The 25383-nt window shown below is 35.7% G+C and overlaps 1 protein-coding gene across 4 annotated transcripts in view; it reads left to right on the top strand.

Annotated features, from left to right (window-relative positions):
• Positions 1-25383, top strand: part of ERCC6 (ERCC excision repair 6, chromatin remodeling factor) — a 106280-nt gene that overhangs the window by 58907 nt on the left and 21990 nt on the right. For all 4 annotated transcript variants that reach the window (XM_074233137.1, XM_074233134.1, XM_074233136.1 and 1 more), the window contains 7 exons: positions 2123-2258; positions 12461-12631; positions 14126-14302; positions 16732-16848; positions 19247-19342; positions 24133-24351; positions 25181-25291. In XM_074233137.1, coding sequence (XP_074089238.1) covers positions 2123-2258; positions 12461-12631; positions 14126-14302; positions 16732-16848; positions 19247-19342; positions 24133-24351; positions 25181-25291 — 1027 coding nt within the window. The remainder of the gene's footprint in view (positions 1-2122; positions 2259-12460; positions 12632-14125; positions 14303-16731; positions 16849-19246; positions 19343-24132; positions 24352-25180; positions 25292-25383) is intronic.

Here is a 25383-nt window from a genome sequence, read left to right as displayed (position 1 = left end):
CACTAACAATTGCTTAATTGGTGTTTTTTTGGTCTTCATTCATTCATTTTGACACTGTCAATTATCCCCTTTTTTCCAGACATGGTTTCTCCCCTTGTGATGCGGCCCCATCTTGGTTCTCTTTCTGTCTTTCTCTGTTCCATCTCGGTTTCTTATGCTGCTCTATCATTTACTTACCTCCCCCAAATTGACAGTACTTTCCTAAAATAGAATACTAGTCCACCTTGTCTCTTGTCCTTTGGTGGTGATCTTTTTAGACTCCCTCTGTGGATATTTTCTTTAGGCAGATCACTCCCAAATCTCAGTCTCCAGCCTTGATAATTTCTCTCCTTTATCCCAGGCCTACAGTGCCCACGGGACATCTTCATGTGCCTGCTCAAAGGGTATCTCAAACTCAGCATGTTCAAAATTCGCTATTTTCTGCCCAGACCTCCTTCTTTGGCTCAATGGATGTGAATCACCCCAGATTGAATCCCCTTCTTTCTACTCATGTGATCACCTCTCCTTTTCATTGTCTCCATCCTCTGCCCAGCTGCGAAACTAACATCTGGAGGCCAGCATGCCCGCGTTACCCCTCCTCAGACATCCTCTATGGGCGTATATAGCGTCTCCTCTTCTCTCTTCTCCCAGCCCTTCTTATTTCATGGGATCCCTTTTTAGCCGCTCTGTATACTAGTTGTTGCTAAACTTGAGGTGCTGTTTCCTGTCTCTATCCCTTTTACATAGGTTATCTACCAAGTCTGTAAGATAAATCCTCCTCCCCTGCCTCTTTAAAAAACCAAACCAAACCAAATCCACACAACAACCTCTTAAAAATTTTTTAAAACAAATTTTTAAAGATCTGTTGTTATTAACAAATTATCTTCATCCTGGATGTTTTTAAACTCTTGTTTACTCTTCTTGTGCTGTTGCAAAACCTGCCCTCCCCTCTCTCTCTCTCTCTGCCTTTGGTCAATAGGCTTTCATCCCTAGAATGCCAGCCCTCCTCCCCTTTGTTGCCAAGACCTCTGTAGTGTGGTTGGCATTCTTAGCATCGTCCAGGGTTCAGTGCCAGTGCCCCATCCTACCGAAGAGCTCTCCTTGGCCCCAAAGGGTCAGGGTTTTTTATCTCCCCTCTTCTAAAGTGACTGTTTTCACGTGCCCACAGAGAGACTGGATCTTTTCTGTAGAATGTAAGCTATTTAAGGAAAGGAACTGTGTATCCTGAGTGACTTGCAAGGGAATCCTCAGGTGAAAGGCATTTAACATTTCCTCAATTCTTGTTGAAGGTGGCAAATTTCAGTTATCTGGAAAATTCAGTTGTTGAGAGCCTAAAGTATTATTTATCAAGGGCTGTAATGGTATAGAAAGTGATGCTGATTTTAGGGCTTTTAGAGACTTTACCTTAAATCTGTCCTCTCCTTCTCTGTGTCCATTTTGCCTCTTGAATTTGATTTTGGGAAAAATCAGACTAGTACCTTCCTTGTGAGGTTGAGGTGAAGATCTTGCACATTGAATCATGTGTGCAAAGATACTTGGTGGAACTTATAAAGAACTTAAAGTACATCATATTCTCTGGTCTATGGAGTGGTGGGAGAACTCACCTTCTGAGGTCAAATCCAGCCTTGTGTCACCCTAGGCAGGTCATTTCACCCTGTTTGCCTCAGTTGCCTCATCTTTGAAATGAGCTGGAGGAGGAAATGGCAACCACTCCAGTTTTCTTTGCCAAGAAAACCCTAGTTGGGGTAATGAAGCATCAGACACAAACTGAAAAATGGCTGAACAGCAGTTGTTTCTATATAATAAAATAAGAAAAAAAGGTTTTTATCAAGTTTTTTTTCAATTTAGTTTTCTTTTTATTCATTTTGTGTCCAAATAGGATAATTCTGTACCATAGAAACATTCAAAATTTTGTCACTACTTTGATACCTGCATCCATTAACTACTCCGTGATGTGAGATATAGGTATTTACCTTTCATCATGTAAAACCCAATAAATTTTTTCATTAAAGAAAATGACAATTGTTTCTATAGCCAGTATTTTTTTATTTATAACCTGTTAAGTCTTTTTTAATCAAACACCTTCTGCTATATATATTTTTTTTTCTCAAAAGGGTTTTCTAATTAAATGTTTTTATTTTAGATTTGAGGGATTGGGTCCAACTGTAATTGTGTGCCCAACAACAGTAATGCATCAGTGGGTGAGAGAATTTCACACTTGGTGGCCTCCATTTAGAGTTGCAATTTTACATGAAACTGGATCATATGCAAACAAAAAGGTAATATTGATATTAATATAGTATTTCTTGTTTTTCCATTTTAAATTCTTTGATCTTATTTCTCTGAATTTTTTCATTTGTTTCTGAAACATATATTCTAGATTTTTATTATTGTATTTCATACTTTTTTATTGTGATATTTTCAGATCGCTTTAAAATTATCCTTGTCTTGTTTCTAGTATTTTGGGGGGATATTTTTAATATGAATATTGTATATGTGAGGAAATAATAGAGTGGCTTGGAAAAGTCATTCATGCATTCAGCATTTATTTATGAAGTGCCTGCTTTGCTAAGTGGTGGGTATACAAAAAAGGTGGACAGCCCCCGTTCTTCAAGAGCTCACAGTCAAATCTCCCAATGAAATTGGCTGTCCGCTTTCTTGTGTTCGCATTCCCCAGCACTTAATACCTGGTATATCTGATATACATTATGAACTTAAATCTTTATCATTCATTTTCCTGTGGGTTTTCATTTTGTTGCCACTCTCCTGGCTCTTCCTGCCCAAGTGTTCTGTCTACTTTGCTGTAGCATCGTCCATTTTTCAGTCTTGAGTATGGTTTTGCCTTCAAGGCTTTGTTCTGGAAAATTTTTTTTCTTCCCTCTCTAGTCTTTTTGTCTTGGTGCTCTCATTATCTCGGTTGAGTTTAAGTATCATTCTGGAAAGATTAGTCTCTTTAAATTGGTGCAACACTCATCTCTCTTACTGGTTTCAATCACCTGAGTATAATTGAATTTAGTATGTTATGAATTTAGTATGTTAAAAATAGAACTTAACTTTTTAAAAAAAACTTACCCTTCCTTCTCCTTCTCTGTTTTTGAAGAGGGCACCCCAGTCCTTCCAGTCACTGAGCTTTAATTTTTGTTATCTCTTCTCTCTCTACCACCTCTCCATCCTCCATCTAATTGATGCCAATTAATTATCACTTATCAGTTCTCCCTCTACAGTATCTGTCGCACCCATCCCCATTTTCATTCACATGACCAGCAGCCCTAGTCATCTTTTGTTTGAGCAGCTGTAATGGTCTCTTAATTGATCTTCCTGGTTCTAGTGTTTCTCCTCCCTTATGCATTTTCCTCAACATGGTCAGAAGGATCTACCTACAGCACAGGCTTGACCATGTAACTTTCTGAGGAAGAATCTTGAGTATCTCCCATTATCTATAGCATGAATGCTTGACATTTAAAGTCCCTTGCTGCCTTGCCTTAGCATTCCAGATTCTGTAATTATTTCACATTAGTCTCCCTCAAACACTGTCTTTCCAGCCAGACTGACCTACTTGCTGATCTCTGTACATAGCATTCTGTCTTCTTTGTGCCTTTGAATAGATTGTCCTAAATGCCTGAAGTACTCTTCCTCCATACCATTGCCTCTTCTAATTCCTGCCTTCCTTCAGGGGATTGGCTCAGGTCTCCAATGATCTCCCATTATTAGTGATTCCTCACACTCCACTGAGTTTTTTTGTATTGAATTATCTATGTAAATGTATTATCCTCCCCAGTAGGATCGGAATTCCTTAATTTTGGGAACTATTTCATTTTCACCTTTGTTTCACCTAGGACCTTTCACACAGTAGGTGTATTAAAAATGATTATTGAATTATTAAGTTTTCTCCTATGCTAAATAAGCATTAACAAAATCTAGACTCCAAAAATAGCAATTAGAACAAATACTATGTATTTATAGATTGCAATGTCTGGAATGAATGCCTCTGTTTAGTTATTGATAAAAATCAACATATTACATTGAGAATTATGCTAATAGAGTACTGACTTTATTATAGTCTTCTTTTTTAATTTCCTTTTGTCCTTTAAAACGTGGCCTAATACCATGGTCAGACTGTACCTATTTATAATTTTGTTGATAGCTATGCCATAAAAAATATTAGATTACAAATTACTCTAATAAATTATGGGTATGTAATTAAACATTTTCAAGTAATAATATTTCCAGAATATATGCTCATTATAGATTTTTATTTTTGCCACAAGTACAACCATTTGAGTTTATAAATTCTTATGGGGAGGTGTGCAGTGAAAGCCCTCTAATATTTTACCATGTTGAGAAACGTACCCAGGAAACCAAATATTTTCACTAGATTTTGCTCCCTCTTTCCTCTACTGCAATTTCATTATTAATATTTAGTTTATAAAAGAATTTTAGTTTTAAAAGGAAATGAGATTCATAAAAAAGTTTCTGTTAAACTCACTTGAAATTATTCTCAGTAATTTTTGTGTCTATGGAACTTCTCAGCTCCTTTCTCTACCCCTTTCTTCCCTTTTTTTCCCCTCCTAAAAACTGAAAGACTTGACTTTGATATGATCATTAAAGGGGAGTGAGTGTGTGTGAGTCTGTGTGTATGTGTGTGGTCAAAAATGATACCAGACCTGCAAAGATAGGAATCTTGGGCAGATGGTGGTCTTATGTTTATCCTTCATTTTCAAAGAAGACCACAGCATCCAGGAGGTGATGCCATGACAAGTATGTGAATTGGATTTGAGTGAGGGGGAGCTGTGCTAAGCCACCAGCCTCATTTTCTTCTCTGGAGCCATCTGGGTCCAGTGGCCAGATATGGATCAGGATGATAGGGAATGACCCTGGGTGTGAGGCAGTCAGGGTTAAATGACTTGCCCAAGGACACATAGCATGTAAGTGTCGGAGGCTGGATTTGAACTCCTGTCCTCCTGATTTCAAGGCCAGTGCTCTATCCACTTTACCGTCTAGCTGCCCTTAGATGGTGAAACTCTCAACAATAATGGTGCTATAAGAAAAGGGGACACTTTGGGGAAAAGATAATAAATTTTATTTTGGACATGTTGAATTCAAGATATCTATGGAAGATATCTTGAGTTTAAGGTATCTATTTGCTTTAAGCTATTTAATAGGCAGTTGAAGACAGGAGACTAGAGGATGGGAGAGAGATTAGGGCTAGACAACACTTCTGAGAATCAGCTTCATAATTAAATCCATGAGAGCTCATGAGGTCACCAAACAAAAATTGCATGGAGGAAGAAGAAAATGAGCCTAGACCACAGCCCTGGCTGAACTTTGTTTTAGCAGATGTAATCTGAAGGCTGGGCAGAGGAGACGAAGAAGGAGTCAGGCGGAGGAGGAGGAGGAGACCTGGGAGAGAGCAAATCACAAAAAGCTCGAGAAAACTCTAGAAGAGAAGAGTCATCAGTAGTGTCAGAGGCCACAGATGGGTTGAAAAGCATGAGAACTAGGACAGGGCCATTAGACTTGGCAGCTGGTAACTGGGGAAAGACGATTGGTTGTTTTGGAGAGAGCAGTTTCAATTGAATATGAGCTTGGAAGCCAGACTTCAGTTAAGAAGAGAGAGGAAAGGAAGCAAAGTACCAGTTCCAGGGTTAACCTCTTTTCAAGGAGGTTAGCCACACAAGGGTAATATATTTTATTCAGATAAGGGAATTTCAGAGTTTATGAGGATGGGAATGGAACTTTTATAGTTTATTGCAAGATGAAGACAGATTCTGTTTTGTATATATTGAATTAAAAATGCCTATGGCCCATCAATTCAGAGCTGGTCATCTGCATAGAGATAATAGTGGACTTCATGGGAGCTGAGTGGTTCAGGACCACCCATGACTAAGGGGAAGGACTTGGATGATGATCTTTCAAAGGTGACCCATGGGGTTGGTTAGAGGAAGAGAATCACCATAGAACAATTGTTACAAAAATCCATAGAGGAGATGGTGTATCCATAAGAGATATTAAAAGGATTTTTCATTTATATCTTTCTAACAATAGTGTAATTCCAAACTTCATCATTTAAAAAACTTATTTTTCAATTATATTTACTTGTTTTTCTTTTGCAATATTTTTTTGCCATTAACTCTTCCAAAACATTGACTCAACCTTTTGAATTGAGCTACACACAATTTGCATACAAATGAGGTCTGTTTATTCAAAGAACAGGAGTAGAGCCACCTTTCCCATGTGAAAACAGTGTTTCATATACACACTCATACACACTTTAAAAAAAACTAGTAACTTCAAAATCACATCCTTTTTTTAATTTTTTTTTTTTTTTTTTTGCTAGGCAATGGGGTTAAGTGGCTTGCCCAAGGCCACACAGCTAGGTAATTATTAAGTGTCTGAGACCAGATTTGAACCCAGGTACTCCTGACTCCATGGCCGGTGCTTTATCCACTGCGCCACCTAGCCGCCCCTCATCTCACATCCTTTTACAAATGATATTTTACCTATAATCCATCTAGAAATGCAGGAAGTTTCTGGTTTTTTTTTTCCTACAGTTAGGAGCATAGACATAATCTGTTATTCTTTCCCTTTCTTTTATCTGATGTATATCTTTTATGCTGTTTTTTTATATTAAGTCTATGAAGATATGTATCCATATATATACATATGTGTATGTATAAATTTGTACATAGTTTCCTTGTAAAATTTATTTTACCATATATTTTTCCTTTATAAACTGTCATTATGCTCAGTTTATTTCTAACTGCTTTGAGCTGCCTACTAAAACTCATCACCCAATGACAGACTTCACCTGGTCACTTTCTATTTTGCATAGAAACATCTTAATATTTTCTCTCTCATTGTTCCAGCTTGGAAATTTTTATTAGCCAGTTGTGCCATATAGGTTTGGAAAAGAAAGAGACTATAGGAAAGTTCTCTATGAATATTTCTTTTATGCAAAATTATTTGTTCTTTGTCATTAAAGTTTAGATTTCTTTTCTTAATCCAATTTGTTGCTGGCTTGTTTGACTTGAGGGCTTAAAAAAAGAGACCACGTAGTAGACAAGTGTTAAAGAAATAAGAAATATCTCTGTCCATTTGTTTCCAAATTGTTTTACTCTATCGCATTTCTATCTTATATTATTTTCAATAACATTCCCTTCTATGAAAAGAACTGTTTATATAACTGGAGTGATGTTAGAAAAGATATCCGTTTTACTTCAATAAAACCTTAAAGTAACTTTTTAAAAACAATTTTTTAGGGGGGGGTTGCAAGGCAGTGGGGTTAAATGATTGGCCCAAGGTCACACAGTTAAGTAATTATTACGTGTCTGAGGTGGGATTTGAACTCAGGGCCTCCTGACTCCAGGGCCAGTGCTCTATCTGCTGTGCCACCTAGCTGCCCCTCTTTCTGAAATTTTTTGCTTGAGTCTCCTTAATCTTGTTAAGTATCAGATACTGTGCTTTTAGTGGAGAAATTAGATTATTTTTCCCTTTCACATTAAATCTTATTTAATTCCTTTCCCAATATAGAAATACTTAATACACTAATTGATCCACGTTTTCATTGAATTTCTACTAATGCCTAAAACTCAATGTATTGGATATAAGGAAGTGTAAACTAAATGTCTTCCTTCAAAGAACCTACCATCTTAGTAAAATATGTATTCACATTGAAGGATTGCTACCTATCTAATAAATTATTCTGATAATCTATTATAACCTCTTGTTTTTCCTGCTAAGGTTATCCTTCGAATTTTGTAAAACCATTTAGGTAATTTTAAAGCTTTTGTCCAATATTGAAGTATTTTATTATATCATGTGGAGTAGGAACAAAGTATGTCATAGTTTTAATTTAAAGATGACTCTTGGTTTTAATGATTAATTACAACATAGTGAAAATGATGAAAAAAGCAAAGTTTATTAAGAGAAATAGTTGACAAGATTTTTTTGGTGCTCTTTACTGAAATATCAAACATTCATGAACATTTCCTTGAAACCTAAATCTGTAACTATTTGATCTCAATATAAAATGGCATACAGTCAACTATGACCATCTTAACCCTAACCCTAACCCTAATTATTACCTGCAGGTTGAGGTACTTGAACATTAAGACATGGTGTTTTAGAGTCTTATGAAGAAAGCATTCTGAAAAGAAAAGAGATCCATACCCAAAAGAGTCTCATTTCCTGAAAGAACCGAAGCATTGCAACAAAGCAAACCAAACATGTTCCAAACCAACCGATGGCAGTATAGTTGCTTGACTCATGTTCCTGTAGATAAGAGTAAATAAATGTGTGCCTGCTAGGGGAAATTGGAAATGGTGTGTTGCTATTTTTGTGAGTTGTAGTGTTAAAATTGTGTTACAGGAGACTTTTTTTCTTCATTGTCAGCACAAATCCTTGTTTATTAAAGATTTAGCTTGAAGGAAATTTTAATTAATTACAGGTTCAGTCAATCCTGCCTGGGAAGCTGCTGCGCTGTGTTTACAGCGAATGGCCTTCATGCGCCGATGTTTCCCTCCTGTTCTCTCTGCTCCTGACAGTGTGATTTATGGCTCTTGTTTTCCACCAGTCCACTCTCTGCCCTCTAGGAGGGATTGGTCTCCTGAGCCTCCACAACAACAGCGGTGCTTTCACAAGACATCTTTTAATGACAGCGGCCCCGCGTTCAGGAAGTCAGCCTAATTGCAGACGTACCCTATTAATTGCAAAAACTAGGAGAGGTTACATATTTTACAAGCTTTTAATTTGAAATCGCCCGAGATGATTTGTCTTAAGTGTTTGGATAGTGATGTCTGTGGCAATATACTGTTGTGGAACTCCAGTTCCCTACTGTTGGAGAATGCTGGTATCAGATCCAGTGAAACTTGATGGGTTTCCGCTCCAGAATGTGGAGAGTGCCCTTGGAGACTGAATGAAGAGCAGGGTCGATGGCACTTTTGAGGAGGGCTGGAGAAAGAAATGTCATTTTAGTTTGGCTTATTTGTTGGATTTCCTCATGATTATAATGGGAAAAAATATGTATTTTTCAAAAACCAAAACTGAGGAATGTATTTTAAAATCTTCCTCTAGAGATGGATAAGAAAATGTGATGAACCTTTTGAGAGGCAGCATCATTTCCTGCCATTATTTGAGGCACAAAAACAGTTTAAAAGATTTTCAACTTCTTGTGGCTTTCTATATAGTTTGGAAATGTGGGTAGATAATTTCAGACAGAAGTCCTTTGTTTCCCTTGTTTTTCATCCACTCTGACTTATAAAAACCATTGTCCCTCTCCAAATACCTTGGTAGATGTAGGTACCAAAAGAATGAAGTCCAGTCTGAAAAGAGTTGGAAAGCAACTTGGAGTCTTTCTTTTTCTTCTAAAATAAAGAACTTGTAGGATGCCCTTCAAGTGGGAAGGGTGGGGATTTTAATGAAGGAAGGTGTGAAGGTAAATGGCCTATTTTAGTCCATTTAGGACCAGACGGGTCAGTTAACTCCGGGTTTTATTTTCGAGCTTATATTTAGAATTTGTTTGCATTGCTTTTCTCATCAATAAACTGTTAGTGTGAAGTATCACTACAACAGCTAGATAAATAAAAAACATCTGAGTACCTGGTGACCGGTAAAGAAATGGAATGAGGCTTAAAGGAAGGCAACCCGGTGACAGTGGTTTGAGAGGTGGTGAGAGCCTGTGGTGGGTAGGGGCTGAGGGTCTGGAGAGAAGAGGTCTGCAGCAGGGATTGAATCTAGCACCATGATGTCTCTTGTTTCTATCCTAGAGATCAAAGGAAAAGGATATACCTGGATATTCAAAAGTATTTCTTTTTATAGTGATAAAGCATTGAAAATGAAGGAGATGTTTATCAGTTGGGGAATGACTGAACAAACGGTTGTGTATTATTGTAATGGAATTCTATTGTGTTGTGAAAAATGTGGGGGGAAATTATTTCAGAAAAACCTGAGAAGACCTATATGAACTGATGTGAAGGGAAGTGAGCAGAAGCAGGAGATCATTGTAAACAATATTGTGGGTAGGGTAGGAATATAAGTGACACACTTAGCTATTCTGATCAGTGAAATGATCTAAGACAGTGACTGATCGGAGGACTCCTGATGAAGCATGCTACCCACCTCCAGAGAGAAAACTGAATTCTGAGGGCATGTTGTCATATTTATTTAACTTTATTTTTCTTGATTTATTATTGGGGATGTGTACTGTGACTAAGATGGAAATAAGTTTTACATGTCTTCACATGTATTATAAGGGTGTCATTGTTTTCCTTCTCAGTGGGTGGGTGAGGGGTTGGAGGAAGGAAGAGGTTTTTGAATTCAAATTTTAAAATGTTAAAACAACCACAAAAAAGTGAATAATAGAAAATTACAAAGAAAAAAATGCTTTCAAGGAAGAGATTTTAGAAGATAGCTACTTCTTTTCAAAATAGGCCATGGAACTGTAACATGGCATATATTTTCAGATTTTTTTCAGTGTCTGGATTGGTTTCTTGACTTTTTTTCCCTTTCATTTTTTTTTTTTTAGGTTTTTGCAAGGCAAATGGGGTTAAGTGGCTTGCCCAAGGCCACACAGCTAGGTAATTATTAAGTGTCTGAGAACGGATTTGAACCCAGGTACTCCTGACTCCAGGGCCAGTGCCTTATCCACTGCACCACCTAGCCGCCCTCATTTTCTTTTTCTTAAAAAAAGCTATTGTATAGAATCATTCTCTTGGAAGGGGAAGGAAGAGGATAGAGGAGGAATTGTTTTAAATTGTTCATGATTTAACTCCTCCCTGGTTCCTCTCCATTTTCTTAATACTTTCCTCTTCTACAAGATCTCTACATTGACTTTATTGGACTTCTTCCCATTTCTTTCACCTTCTCTTTTCTCTTTCTGCTCTTAGTTTCCCTGGCTTCCTTCTGAACTGCAAGAGTTGTGCCTTCTCCCTCCCAGAACTTCTGTCATCTCTCCTTCCCCAGTTACATTCATCTCTTTTTGTGCCCATTTTTGCACATATGGGTTGTCCTTCTAGTAAATTGTAACTTCCTTGAAAGCAGGAGCTATTTCACTTTTGTCTTTATATTCCTGGCATGTTAGTAGGCAGTTAATCAATGATTGATGATTGGGTGATGTAAATAACTTTTTGTGTTAAAGTATATATATCATTCTCTGCCATAGACAGAAGAATTTGACTTTGAATCATAAGTATATATTTATTTAGTAGCAGAAACATACCCAAAAGATCACTTGTCTGCCCTCAATATAGGGATCAGAATTATAAATAAAACCCTACACTTGTGTGAGGAAGTCTAATTGGCATGTTAGTCTTATTGTGGTGGAACTCTAGTATTGCTCAAATAACTTCTACCTTTTCGTTTTTTCCTTCAAAGTCGGTTTGGGGTGGGCTGGAGGAAGGACCATGAAATAGAAAAGACAGGACACGTTTTAGTGTGTGGTTTAGCCCAACTGATTGGTCCCTTCCCTTCCCTCCTCTTTTTTTTTTTTTTTTGGTTATAATGGTGATGATTTCCCCAATTTTGGTAGACCAGGAAGATTTACTGTTTTCTGATAACTTGACTTTTTTTTTGTTTGTTTTTGCAGGGCAGTGGGATTAAGTGACTTGCCCAGGGTCACACAGTTTGGTAATTATTAAGTGCCTGAGATTAGATTTGAACTCAGGTCCTCCTGACTCCAGGGCCGGTGCTCTATCCACTGTGCCACCTAGCTGCCCCTGTATTAAAACTTAATTCTGATTTCACAGATTCAAAATCTGTAAATTAGAAACTGACACTAACTAGTTCAGTTCACATTATCATGCGTATTTATACAGAAACAAAATTGATAAATTAACCTTGAAACATATAGTCCAAATTAGTGTTTTACCCTGTGCAATATTTACTTGAATAGCCCTATCAGGTTAGTTATTAAAACATAAACAAAGAAATAACATAATTTACCTTGTAAAAACTGTGGGAAAAGAAAAATTCTGATTATTTTGAGTCAAGAATTGCATCTTTTTATAAATCATATATCTTACAACTAATGCACACTTAATAAATATTTCTCGACTTGAAATGACTTGATACAGTTTGCCTCTTCTGACTAACAGGGCTCTTTGAATTCTCTCTGGAAACTTGCAGTTATCTTTTAGTCATTCCTTTTCACCTGATATTGAGCCCTTAAGTCCAGTGAGGTTAAAAGCAAAAACATTTTGAGGGCATTGAAACTGCTTTGTCACATCTGATAGATTTTGTAGTCTTAAGGTTTTTTATGATTGTATTAATCTCATTTTAATTGTTGGTCTATGGGGCAATATTGGTTCTGTATAATAAAGTAAGTGCTGAGTAAATTGTCAGTGCTGATAAACACATGATTAGTAAACTATATGCATACTCATGAAGTGTTTGGGGATCTGCTAGGATGAAAGATCATTGTATAATTATTCTTGTTTAATATGACTCCTGCTAATAAATTTACAAAAATATTCCATTGCTATTTTAGGTGAAACTCATTCGAGAAATTGCAAGATGTCATGGAATTTTGATTACTTCCTATTCCTACATTCGATTGATGCAAGATAATATTAACAATCATGATTGGCACTATGTGATCTTGGATGAGGGACACAAAATCCGGAACCCCAATGCTGCAGTGACACTTGCTTGCAAACAGGTATAGCCCTTTCAAGTGGAATAAAAGTTATTTCCCATTTGTTGTTCATTGCTTTGGTTGTTGTCCAGCTCTGTGACTTCATTTGGGGTTTTCATGGTAAAGGTCCTGAATGATTTGCCGTGTTCTTCTCCAGCTCATTTTGTAGATAAGGGAAGTGAGGCAAACACCATTAAGTAACTTGTCCAGGGTCACACTGCTAATAAGTGTCTGAGACTGAATTTGACCTTGGGTTTTCCTGATGTCAGGCCCAGGGATGTATTATAGTTCACACAAATCATCAACTTTGGCTGATGTTCTGCCAGACAACAGAATCCTTTCTGTTATACTTCAGTATAATATAATATGCTTCACTGATTCTATAATCTTATACATCTTATACATCAGGGCAGCTAGGTGGTGCATTGGATAGAGCCCTAGCCTTGGAGTCAGGAGGATGGGAGTTCGAATACAGCCTCAGACACATACCACTCTAGCTGTGTGACCTTGCGCAAGTTACTCAACCCTGACTGCCTTGCATCCAGAGTTGTCTCCAGTAGTCCTGATTCATATCTAGTCACTGGATCCTTGGAGGAGAAAATGAATCTGGTGACTTAGCACAACCCGTCTCGTTCAAATCCAAGCCATGTACTTGTCATGGCATCACCTCCCTGGTGTCAGGGTCTTGTTCCAGAGTGAAGGACAACCTTCAAACTTATCTATGTGGATTTAGGTACTTTCTCCACTGGTGGAGGTCACTGTGTGCCCAAACCTCGAACTTTGTGATTCCTAACCATAAATTCATGGAGCATATACCTCAGCTCTCGGGGCTCAGACTATTTCTCCTCCTTCTCTTCCTCCTCCTCCTCCTCCTTTTAATTTAAGGCAATGGGTTAAGTGACTTGCCCAAGGTCACACACAATTAATAAATGTCTAAGGCCATATTTGAACTTAGGTTTTCCTGTCTCCAGAACTGGTACTCTATCTACAAGTGTCACCTAGCTGCTCCAACTATCTCTTATTCTTAACATCTGCTATAGTTACCTTGATAAACACACACACACACACACACACACACACACATACATACCTTTTTAAGTCATCATTGGTGATAAGTTGGAATCTACTTTTTAACTAAAGATTTTTCCATGTGCCTTTTCATAACAATTAGAAAATGCTGAATATGTTTGAACTTTTTTATTAGCAGATTATCACTGTTTTTGTTTTTCAGTTGTTGAATGAACAAACCTCACTTCAATTTTATTTAATTCAAATTAGAACTAAATTTAGCTTAAAAATGAATGCTCTATCCTCTTTATTTTCTGACCTTTGTATTAATTTGGAAATCTTTCATTACAGAAGTAGAATTTTTATGTTGGGGAAGGACTCAGGTTAATATTGAGTGGTACAGATTTAGTTTGTGGAAATATTCTTTGAAAAATATATACTAAAGCATAACTTTAGGAAAATGAAATTGCATTTTCTTTACTGCAGTTGTTTTTGTCTTTAAAAATACAGTTCCGTACTCCTCATCGGATTATCTTGTCTGGCTCTCCTATGCAAAATAACCTCAAAGAACTATGGTCTCTCTTTGACTTTGTCTTCCCGGGAAAATTGGGAACATTGCCAGTTTTCATGGAACAATTTTCTGTTCCTATTACCATGGGAGGGTATTCAAATGCTTCTCCTGTGCAGGTAAGTTTTTCAGGTAACAAATATTTTTAGGGTTTATAGCAATCAATTTAAAGATGACAGTTTTCTTTTATTGGCAGGAAGTATATATTCTAATTTGCTTTATTTTGATATTTAATTTAGATTTTAATATTTAAAATTAGGTTTTACCTCTTTAATCAAAGAGGCATAATATAAAAATTAAACCTTTAAATTCACAGTAGATAAAACAGTGAAAATGTTTTAATAGAAAAGGTTTTTAAATTTGAAATGGGAATTTAAAGCTTGGTTTAAATATGAAGAAAAAAGAAAAACTCATAAAATAAGAAGTATTTGGAAATAACTGAGGGAAAGTGTAAAGTAGTATGGGGAAGGGAGGTATTATGGGTATAGGAAATATAAGAATAGAAATAGAGGAAAGTCTCAGTCCCCTGCACTCCTGTCATTGAGATCCCCAGGTCAGTTGTAAATTAAGAGTCTTAGAGAGTTGACCAGAAAACTGAACCCAGAATCAGTATGTGTCAGATGCAGCACTTGAACCCTGGTCCCATCCACTAGTCCTTTCTCTCTACTCAGTGCTGCCTCTCAGTATGGGGAATGAAACACAACAGATAGGGCTTAGAAGTGTGTTTCACAGACTTTGGGGAACTCTTGAAGAGGAACTCTCTTAACCAAAGAAGACTGGCACCTTTTCTGCATTTGATCATTTTAGAGTTGCTAAGGGCACTGAAAAGTTAAATGATTCTGCCTAGGGTCACTTGGCCAGAATGTATTAAAGATGGGACTTGAACTCAGGACTTCCCAACTCTATGTTGCTTCTCTTTCTTGTTCATCTCTTAGAGTATATAGACTTCTCTTTAACAGAAGCTTAATTATCTTCAGTGCTCTCATCAAATATTAGAGGGAAACAGAAGGGGTGGGGGAGTGAGGAAGGTTTGCAAAAAAAAAAATGGAATAAAGATTCCTGTGTAGAGAACTAGGAAAACTATTTGAATAGTGTTTTAAAAAAATAATTCAGTAATTTTCAAGTCTAGTTTTTAAAAAAAGTAGATCATGATCATCTTTGAGAATTTATGAGCTCTTTCTATATCATCAAAGACTAAAATTATAGAATTTTAGTTCTAAAAAGGACCCTAGAGAACATCCAGTTCAGACCCTCAATTGACAGATGAAAGAAAATAGAGTCAAAGAGGCTTAATGATTTTTCCAAGGTCATGTAGATGGACTGGAACTCAGTTCTTTTATTTTTCAATCCAGTGCTCTTAACACTATGTCACATCAGAAATATAATTGAAATTATATTTATTTATGATTCACACTCTATATTTCTGGAGGAACTAAAGAGAAGACTTCATAGAAGTCTTCCTTATCATGAGAGGAACATATTACTAATTCCAATAACTAAGACATAGTGTGCCTTGTTTTTTAGCTTAAAATTTTCATCAATGAGTAAATGATATATTGAATGAAGAGACATTAAAAATAGAGATTCCCTATTAGTTCAAAAACTTTGACATTAGCTATTTTCCCCCAGTTAAAAAAAGAATAGGTGGCAAAGGATTTATATGAACTTTTGTTAGGATTGCTTAAAGTATTTTCTTTTATGTGACTTTTCTATGTTTACTTTGATGATCTTGAATTATGAAGCCAAGTTTCAGACACTTGAACTCTAGGTAAGGTTCTTCCCATTCCATTGACTGGCAATTTACTAAACTAGAAAGCCAATTTAGAATTTTCAAAAATATATCAATTATTTATTGAATTCCTTGCCTTTAAGTGAATTAAGAGTGGATGTTTTTTCTGGGTTATGTGTTTTTTTAAGCCATTATCTATATTTAATACCCGTCTCATGTAGCCGTGATCCATTATAGAACCATATGCTCCCTTTAAGACCAGAGTAGCCTTTTGTTTTTCTGATCACAGGGATTTTCTTGAAATTATTTTCATAGTCTCAGGTGGGCAGTCATCTTTGCTTATTGTCTGACAGCTCCCTTGACTACAGCCTGCTACTAATGTTAGCTTTTGATCTTCAATCTTGTAGATTAGCAGTTCTCTTTTAGCTTTTGGTCAATAATAAAATTATGTGAAAGATTCATTTAAAAGGAGTTTTCCCCCAGTGGTACTTCTCTTAGAATCATATAAAACTTTGATTTTTAGTCTTTTTTGCAAAATGCAAAACTATAATAGAGCAGATCTGATTCCATTTTTCCATGCAATTTTGGTTAAATTGATAAATTCCTTCACCCATATTAATTTGCACACTATCTTAAATTTGAGAAAGCTTGTTAGGTGACCATTATGTTATTTTATGATTATATAAATGTATATTATTTTATAATTATATAAATTTTTTTGTATTGTTGACCTAATGAATCATTTCTATAGGAAACATTTTAATGACAATTCTTACTATATTATGCAGTAATGATTTTTTCCTTTTTTCTTTATTAAAGGTTAAAACTGCTTATAAATGTGCTTGTGTTTTACGAGATACCATAAATCCTTATCTACTGCGTAGAATGAAATCAGACGTGAAAATGAGCCTTTCATTGCCAGATAAAAATGAGCAGGTTTGTGAAACTTAATGCTATGTACTTTTAACTATTTTTTTTAACAAAACATTCCTAAATCAAACATATATGATTCATTCAACTCTTAATTTGAATACACTTTACTAAATAGTTTAGCCTGTGATCACTTTAAATAGCTCATTCGTATACAACAAGTATCTCATGAAGCTCACAGTTTTCCATACGCATCTTTATCTGTACAAAATCAAAAGTAAATTCTGCTTTTTTTTGAATAGAGTATTTAAAATTGCGTACTTTTACGTGTGATTAAAAAATACCATCCATATACAGAGGAAAACCTGTGAAGTCTGAATGCAGACCAAAGCCTACTCTTTTTACTTTTTAAAATTAGTTTTATTTTTTTTTCTTTCTCATGGTATTTTTCCCCCTTTTCTGATTCTTTCACAACATGACTAATATGGAAGTGTGTTAAACATTATTTTACATGTATAACCTAGATCAGATTACTTGCTGTCATGGAGAGGAGGGAAGCAGAAAACTGTGGAACTCAAAATCTTATAGAAAATCAATGTTGGGGGGCAGCTAGGTGGCGTAGTGGATAAAGCACCGGCCTTGGAGTTAGGAGTACCTGAGTTCAAATCCAGTCTCAGACACTTAATGATTGCCTAGCTGTGTGGCCTTGGGCAAGCCACTTAACCCCATTTGCCTTGCAAAAACCTAAAAAAAAAAAAAATCAATGTTGAAAACTATCTATACATGTAATGGAAAAAAATGAAGTTGTGTACTCTTGAAAGCAGTACGCAAACCAGGGATGAGATAAGGCAAAGTGACTTTAAGAGACAAATAAAAGTGAAAAGGTGAAGGTAAAGTAGGAAGATCTTGTGGAACCTGGGGGAAGGTTGATGTGGGGGAATGAAGGCTTGATGGCTTGTGGCTTTTTCAGAATACACTCAGAAACAGAGTAGAGAAAATTGTAAAGGAAAAATAGTAAAGGACTGCCCACCCTTGACAGGAGGGTTTGAACTTAAAAATCCCTGACTGAGCAAGAAAGCCAGAAGCTGTCCAAGAGATGTTTCTCTAAGAACAACAAATCCAGGTGAGAAGTGAAGAGGATCAAATTGAAAAGGTATTTTAAGATCAAACAGGCCTGGAGAAAAGAACACCTTTCTTTAGAGTCACTGACAGAATTATGAAGCAACAAAGAATGGAAGAAAAATTTTTAAAAGTAAATCTACATGTATCCAAATACTTTATTTTTTTGAAGTCTGAAATTACAGTAAAGAGGATTATACCAGTTTTGCATATTTTAAAACCAATTACATAAATTTTTACTGGGAGCGGCTCATGGCCACTAGGCTTGTCTCACTTCTTCCTTGCCTCTGTAGCCACAAGAGTGACTTGGCAGCCACAACCGACCAGAAAGCCTTGTTGGCCTCTTCCTGATCTCTATCCCAACTGGCTTCTGTTGACTTTTCCCCCTCCTGCAAAAATCCCATGAAGGAGGGAGAGTTAGGTCCAACAAACAAGATTTTAGAAAACTCAGCTAAAGATGCCAGTACTCTGCAAGATGAAAAGAGAAGAGTGGTGAAGATTGCTCTTTTCTTACAGACATTGAATTCTTCAGTAGTATTTGTATAGACACAAATGCACTTAAACAACATGTTTATGAAACTAGCAAGAACACTGCAAAAATACTGTGAAATAGCAAAAAAGGGGGTAGCGAATGTCAAGAAAAACTGCAATAAAATACTAGATGAGAAAAAAGTTGAGGAAACAAGATGGAAGGAGAGACAAAGGAGCTCAGAGGATCAGAAGAAATGGGTGAGAGGAAATAAGAGAAATTAAAGTTAAAAGGAAAAAGAAAAAAAGATTAACCCCTGCTCTCAAAAATCTTAGAATCTTAACTGGGGAACCAATACACATAAATTAATTATAAAATAATTGAAGAGTATATAATTATTCTACTATATGGTAGAGAAACTCTGTACACATGTACCAAGAAAATTGAGATTAGTATGGATTGGGATAATCTGAGAAGACAATAAAACTTGAATTGAGACTTTGAAGAAATCTTTTAAGATTTCAGAAATAATTTATATTACACTTAAATTAAAAATATTTATTTTATTCTTTTTCAAAGTCTTATGAATTAAGAGACTTGCAATTTTAAAAATATCCCAATAGATTATAAAAATGATATGCTATCAACTAACTATTGAAGATGATATAGCAGTTGTATTATTTGTGGTTTTTTTCTCCTGATATTGTGTATAGTGTACAGTCATGGCAGCCTGATTTTTTAAAATTTCTTTTAAAGTTGTTTTTTTTTAAATGTAAACATTGTTGTTTACAACAATAGTTTCATCCAGATTTTTTATTTACAGTTTCCTTTGACATAATATGAAAGTTCTCATATGTATTTATGCCTTTTTTTAAGGTCTTATTTTGCCGCTTGACAGATGAGCAACGGAAAGTATATCAAAACTTCATAGATTCCAAAGAAGTCTACAGAATTCTTAATGGAGAAATTCAGGTTAGATGAAGAAATCACAACCCTGAAGTAGTGAATGGACCCAAGAGAGAAAAGCACTGATATCTAGCATCCAATGGGAACCCAAATTGTGCCCCGCATGTAAAAAATTTAGTCATCTTTGCTCTAATCTTGCTATTATTAAGTCATTCTTCTCTCAACAGCAACACTAAATTCAGAATTCAGAGAGTAATAGATATTCTTTTCTCAGGAGAGTCCTGTTATACAAATGATATGTGATAGAATGGAATTTGGTTTGTTGTAACACCTTTCATACTTCACCTAATCCCAAAGCCCTTTAAATAGTAATGAGTTTGTAATAATAGTTTGACTGATAGGATCATTATAAACTCAGCCAAAGCTTACACAGTGGGACTTGAGTATCAATTTTTATAGTAGGAAAATACTAGCTGCTACAACAGGGATTTTACCTTTTTCTCTTTTCTTAATAAGTCCAATGCCAGTTTTAACTTGAAGCACCATCTGAAATAAGTAAAGCAACAGTTAAAAACGTTGTCCCTTCTCTATACCTGTGCTTGTGGGTATGTTTACTAGGTGACTCCTTGACAACTTGGCTCAGTGGATGAAGGACATTATCTGACATAATCTTGGCAATTTCCAGTGATAAATATTGCAAGAATTCGGAAAGCTTTTTATTAACCAGTTTAAGGAAAAGAGAACTTCTAATGTTAGTACACAGAAGAAAAACTAATAAAAATAAAAATAATGGGCAATTAGACTCTTGATGATTTTCAGTATTGTTATTTATCCATGAGCAGGCATGGCCATTTGATACATATGTATACTGTAAGTTTTGGCCCTTGATCAATTTCCAGTCATTCTTTAAAGCTTTAGATAAATTAGTACCTTTGGGCTTAGCTTCCCAAAAAAGGAATTGTGGTACTTATTTTAACATCAGTAACTTTCTAGAGCTAGAAGAACCTTTGAAATTATTTAATCTGTGGGTTTTCTTTTAGCCATATCAGATACATTAGATCCTTGAGAGAAGACGTTTTAAAAGATCTCTCTGTCTCATACTCTGGTGGTTAGTAGCCCTGATGCAAAAGAATTGTCTTTGTGGGGCACATTTTTGTTTCCAGTTCTCTTGTTTAATTCCCAGTAGAAACAGAATCATTATCTACTATCCTTAGAATAAGTCAGCTGGCATTGATTAATGTATGCTAACAACTGATTATGACTTATTGCTAAAGATTCAAAGAAAGGAAAAAAAAAGTCCCTGCTCACAAGGAGTTCCCAGTCTTATGGGGGAGACAGCATACACACAATGATATACGAACAAGATAGAGATAGGTTAAATTAGAGATAATCTTAGAGTGAAGGCCCTTGGATTAAGGAAGATTGGGAATTGCTTTTGTCACTAGCTGAGACTTGAAGGAAGCCAAAGAAGCCAGGAGACAGAGAGAAGAATGGAGATGACAACTTCCTGCCTGTCAGTATCCCAAGTCTACATTTCTTAAGTTTTAATGCTTTTATAGTTCTATCATGATTTCTGTGTAGTATGCCACTGATTATAATAGTTATCTCAGTAATTTGTATTGTTATTCATTAGTTTTTCTGAAATGTGTTCCATATTTTCCATATCTTCCAAATTGTGTGTTCTCATTTTGAATCCTAGAATTCTGAAGAAATCCTGATTGGTATTTTGGGAAATTCTTTAGACATTGCTTATTTATTAATGCTTTAGACCTTTATCAGTTAAGCTCTGTTACTGGAATCATTTGAATTCAGACTTAGTTTAAGATATTCTACTGATGTTTTGATGAAGAATCCTTTTATTTTGGTTTTCTCGATTTAGGAAGTGTTTTGTCTCAATTGGCATATAGGTGAGAGATCTTTTAAATTTAGGGATTTCTGTAAAGTAAATTGAGATTTTTAAAGGCCGTTCCTTCATAATTTCAGTTACAAATATTAGTAGACTCTGAGACAAAGTGAAGATGGTTCATGATTTGTCTGCTGACTAGTAGTTCTCTATGTTCCTATGCTGGCACAGAGATGGAATTAATGAATTTTGAAGCTCAAGTGTACTAACTACAACTTTTAAGTCCTTTCTGGTCTAATTAGTGTCTCCTCTTGAGACTTTAGCCTTAGCTATCATTCTCAAGTTAATGAATTTTACAGGCAATTATTTTTACATTGCAATAAAAGCCAAAATATTTAAAGAAAATGGAACATAAAAGTCTAATTCCTTTATTTTGTTGAGAATTTTTGGTTAATTATAATGATAGATAACCAGGGTTAGTGTTAGCCTGCAAATAATCTGCCAGTTTTGGTTTATCTTTTTAGGTGGCAGGATAATCAGTATGTATTCAAAGAATGGATTCATTTATGCCAATTTTTGTAATACCTTAGATTCTTTTAACACCTAATTTTTTTTCTAATGAGAAAATGAAATTCATTATCAGACAGTAAGAGTTATTTTTAAACATTCAGTGTTACAACTGTTTCCACCTTTTCTTGGGATCATAAATTTAGAATTGGAAGGGACTTCAAAGATTTTATATTCCATCCCCTTCACTGAAGAGGAAAACTGACTTGACCAAAAATCTTCTAAATAATTTACCAAAGTAGGATTGTACCAGATCCCCAACTCCAAACCTTGCCTCTTCCATCCACTCTTGCTTTGCTGCCTTTTGAGTCTTAGAGAAGAAGCATTGGTTCCTAAAAGATTTGATACTCCTTCCTATCTGACTTCCTGCAGTTAGTAGGAGAGTACCAGAATGGATTTTGAGGACTTCTTGTCTTGAGGTAAACACATTTTCCCATAGAGATTTATTTTCTTTCTTTTTTCAATACATCATTAAATAATGTTGTCTGTCACATTAAATAAAGATTATGAAATAGAGGTCACATCACTAAATGTATTTTTTAATTACAAAGAATATCCTGGGGCGGGGATTGCAGTTTTGGTCACATATAGGTTAAATATCATAAATTAAGATCCTTTATTTCAGACTTGGAAATGTCAGATTCTCAACTCTTCCCTATTCTTCCATCTCTCCATTTTAATTTTTATGTAATTTAACTCTTTTATCTGTTGACATCTTTCATAGTTCCTCAGTTAAGGCTTTCTTGATACCCCTAGAAATTAATCTCTAACTTCTTAAAATATAGCTATTATTTTACCTAGACCTTGCCCTTGCATTCTTATTTCCCTGTCCCTTACATCACAGTTATTTATGCACATTTTTCCCTCTTCCTCCTCTTCCAGCATTAGATTATAAAATACTTGGGGAGAAAGATTATTAGTAGTCCATTATAGACATGGTGGATGGAGTAAGCAAATTCATGGAAGTAAGAAAGGACAGAATATGAATAGAGCATAGGAGGGAGTACATTTTGGTTACTTAGAGGATGCTAATGATAAGAGCATGTGTGAAGACTGAAAGCCAGGAAGACTATAGGGCCTAGAATGCCAGGATCAACGAATTTAGGATTATTAGGTGTTAGTTGCAGAACATTCTTTCTTTTGCATTGTATTTAGTGAAGAAACTTGCACATGGCATGATTTTTTCCCAGTGTTATACATATAGATAGAAAGATAGAGATATAGAAATATAAAAAACTAATAGCACATTATTAAATCAAAAAGTCCAATTTTTAAAAAACACCTGTAAAATTATTTTCTCATACCTATATAATGGAGCACAAGAGTTTTGATTTAGAAAGGCATCTTTTTTTTTTCTTTAGAATTTTGCAAGGCAAATGGGGGTTAAGTGGCTTGCCCAAGGCCACACAGCTAGGTAATTATTAAGTGTCTGAGGCCGGATTTGAACTCTGGTACTCCTGACTCCAGGGCCAGTACTTTATCCACTGTGCCACTTAGCTGCCCCCAGTAAGGAATCTCAGAAATCATCTACCCCACCATCATTCCTATTTTATATAAGAGAAAACTGAAACCCAGAGAGAGAGAGAGAGAGAGAGAGAGAGAGAGAGAAATTTTCTTAGGGTCCCACAGGTTGTATGTGGGAAATGTGTTTTTTTGTAATAAACCTTAATGTACTATATAAGGGGTGTGTGTGTGTGTGTGTGTGTGTGTTTGTGAATATTACCTAAAGAATACAGCTTTGCTATGCCCTAAATTTGGCTTAAAATTAACATGTTAGCTAGACATTAAACATAAAGGAGAGAATGCTAGTGTCAGAAAGGACCTAGATAATGTCTAATCTGGCTCCCTTCCTTGACTTTCCAAAAGTCACCCAACAAGCCAGTGGCAGAGTTGAAACCACCTGAGCTGCAGTCTCTTGATTCCTAGACCATTGTTCCTTCTGCTCTACCCATTGCTTTGCCTAGAATTTTTTTTTTTTTGCCATATTGGATTTTGGATGGTGGAAGTGGGGGGGTAGTGATTCCCATGACCCAGATCTCTTAATGATATCTTAGGAATTCTGAATTTAATCCTTTCCCTTATAAATAAATATATTCAGGACCAATTCCATTATCTTTTATTACTGCCCTTTTAGAAAATAGGGATGCAGTTTCTCTCATTTACCACTAGATAGCATGCTCAAGCATCAGTAAACTGAAATAAATTAATAAAGGCACCAAAAATGTAATGGTACTCTAAATTGAGCAACATCAAATGAAATTTGACAAAATTTGTAGCAAAATGGAAATATATATATTCAGAAAAAGACCAGGAGTTGAGAAGATATGACTTTTGATGCTGAGAAATAAAATTTAATATCTCCTGAATGTTAATATCTACGTGTTCTTCTTGTTTAAACATCAGCATGAGAAAATGTATGACTTTAAGAATTTTATTTCTTTTGTAGGTTTTTTCAGGACTTGTAGCATTACGAAAAATATGTAACCACCCTGATCTCTTTTCTGGAGGTCCCAAGATTATAAAAGGTATTCCAGAGGATGAGTTAGAGGAAGGTGACCAGTTTGGCTACTGGAAACGTTCTGGGAAAATGATAGTGGTCGAATCTTTGCTAAAAATATGGCATAAGCAAGGTCATCGAGTGTTACTGTTTTCTCAGTCAAGACAGGTAAGTGTATGAGCTCCATACGAGAAGCTCATTATTTCTAAAGATGGAGTTCTGTGAATATAATTTTAAAAGGGAGGATATAATCCAAAATAAATGTAATTTTCTTCATTAAAATTGGATAGATGGGGCAGCTAGGTGGTGCAGTAATAGAGTGGTCCTGACTTCACATCAGGCCTCAGACACATAATAATTACCTAGGTGTGTGACCTTGGGCAACTCACTTAACTCCATTGCAGAAGACAAAAACAACTGTCTTTTTTCTTTGTAAAGATAGAGGATTTTTGGATGTCAAACACTTTTTTATTCTCTATCCAAAGGGCTGCCTGAGTAATGGGGAAAGAGCATATTTGGAAGTGAAGATGATGTGAGAACTAAAAGCTATCAATAAAACGTTTTTTAAAAGGAATAGTACATTAAGTCTCTCAGTAGAACACAAGTTGTATTTGTCTACCTTGAAACCTCTGATTGGAAGAGGCAAGATGTTTTTAGAGATGTAAAGCATTTGTAGACAAAATAAGTGATTTGCCACGGATCACCCAGCTAGTGGTGTCTGTGGCCAGATTTGAACTCCTGAAGGTGACTTTTCCAGAGCCAGCATTCTTTCCACTCTTTCACCCGGCTCCTCCACTCCCCATCCCAGGTGTTCACCTGGACTATCTGGGCACAATCTGTGGTAGAGCATTCTGAACTCGTATTGGTCTGATCAGCCACAATTAGATATATTGTAACTTGTCTCTAACATAGATCACTATCCTTTTCATCTTCTTTGGTAACAAAGGACTAGAATTATAATCATTTATTGTATACTATTTCATTAAAATCCCTTCAGATGTTACATCTCCTTGAAGTATTTCTTAGAGCACGAGAATATTCCTACCTCAAAATGGATGGCACTACTACAATAGCTTCAAGACAGCCACTGATCACAAGATACAATGAGGTAAGATCTTATCAGTCATTAAAATGAGACAAGAAGTGTGCAAAAAAAATTACTAAACCTCAATGACTCATTTTACATTTAAATATTAAATG

The sequence above is a fragment of the Macrotis lagotis genome, chromosome 4 (assembly GCF_037893015.1).
Source record: "Macrotis lagotis isolate mMagLag1 chromosome 4, bilby.v1.9.chrom.fasta, whole genome shotgun sequence".
NCBI lineage: Eukaryota > Metazoa > Chordata > Mammalia > Peramelemorphia > Peramelidae > Macrotis > Macrotis lagotis.
Note: the sequence above shows the minus strand (reverse complement) of the source record. Positions and strands in the feature narration are given on the sequence as shown.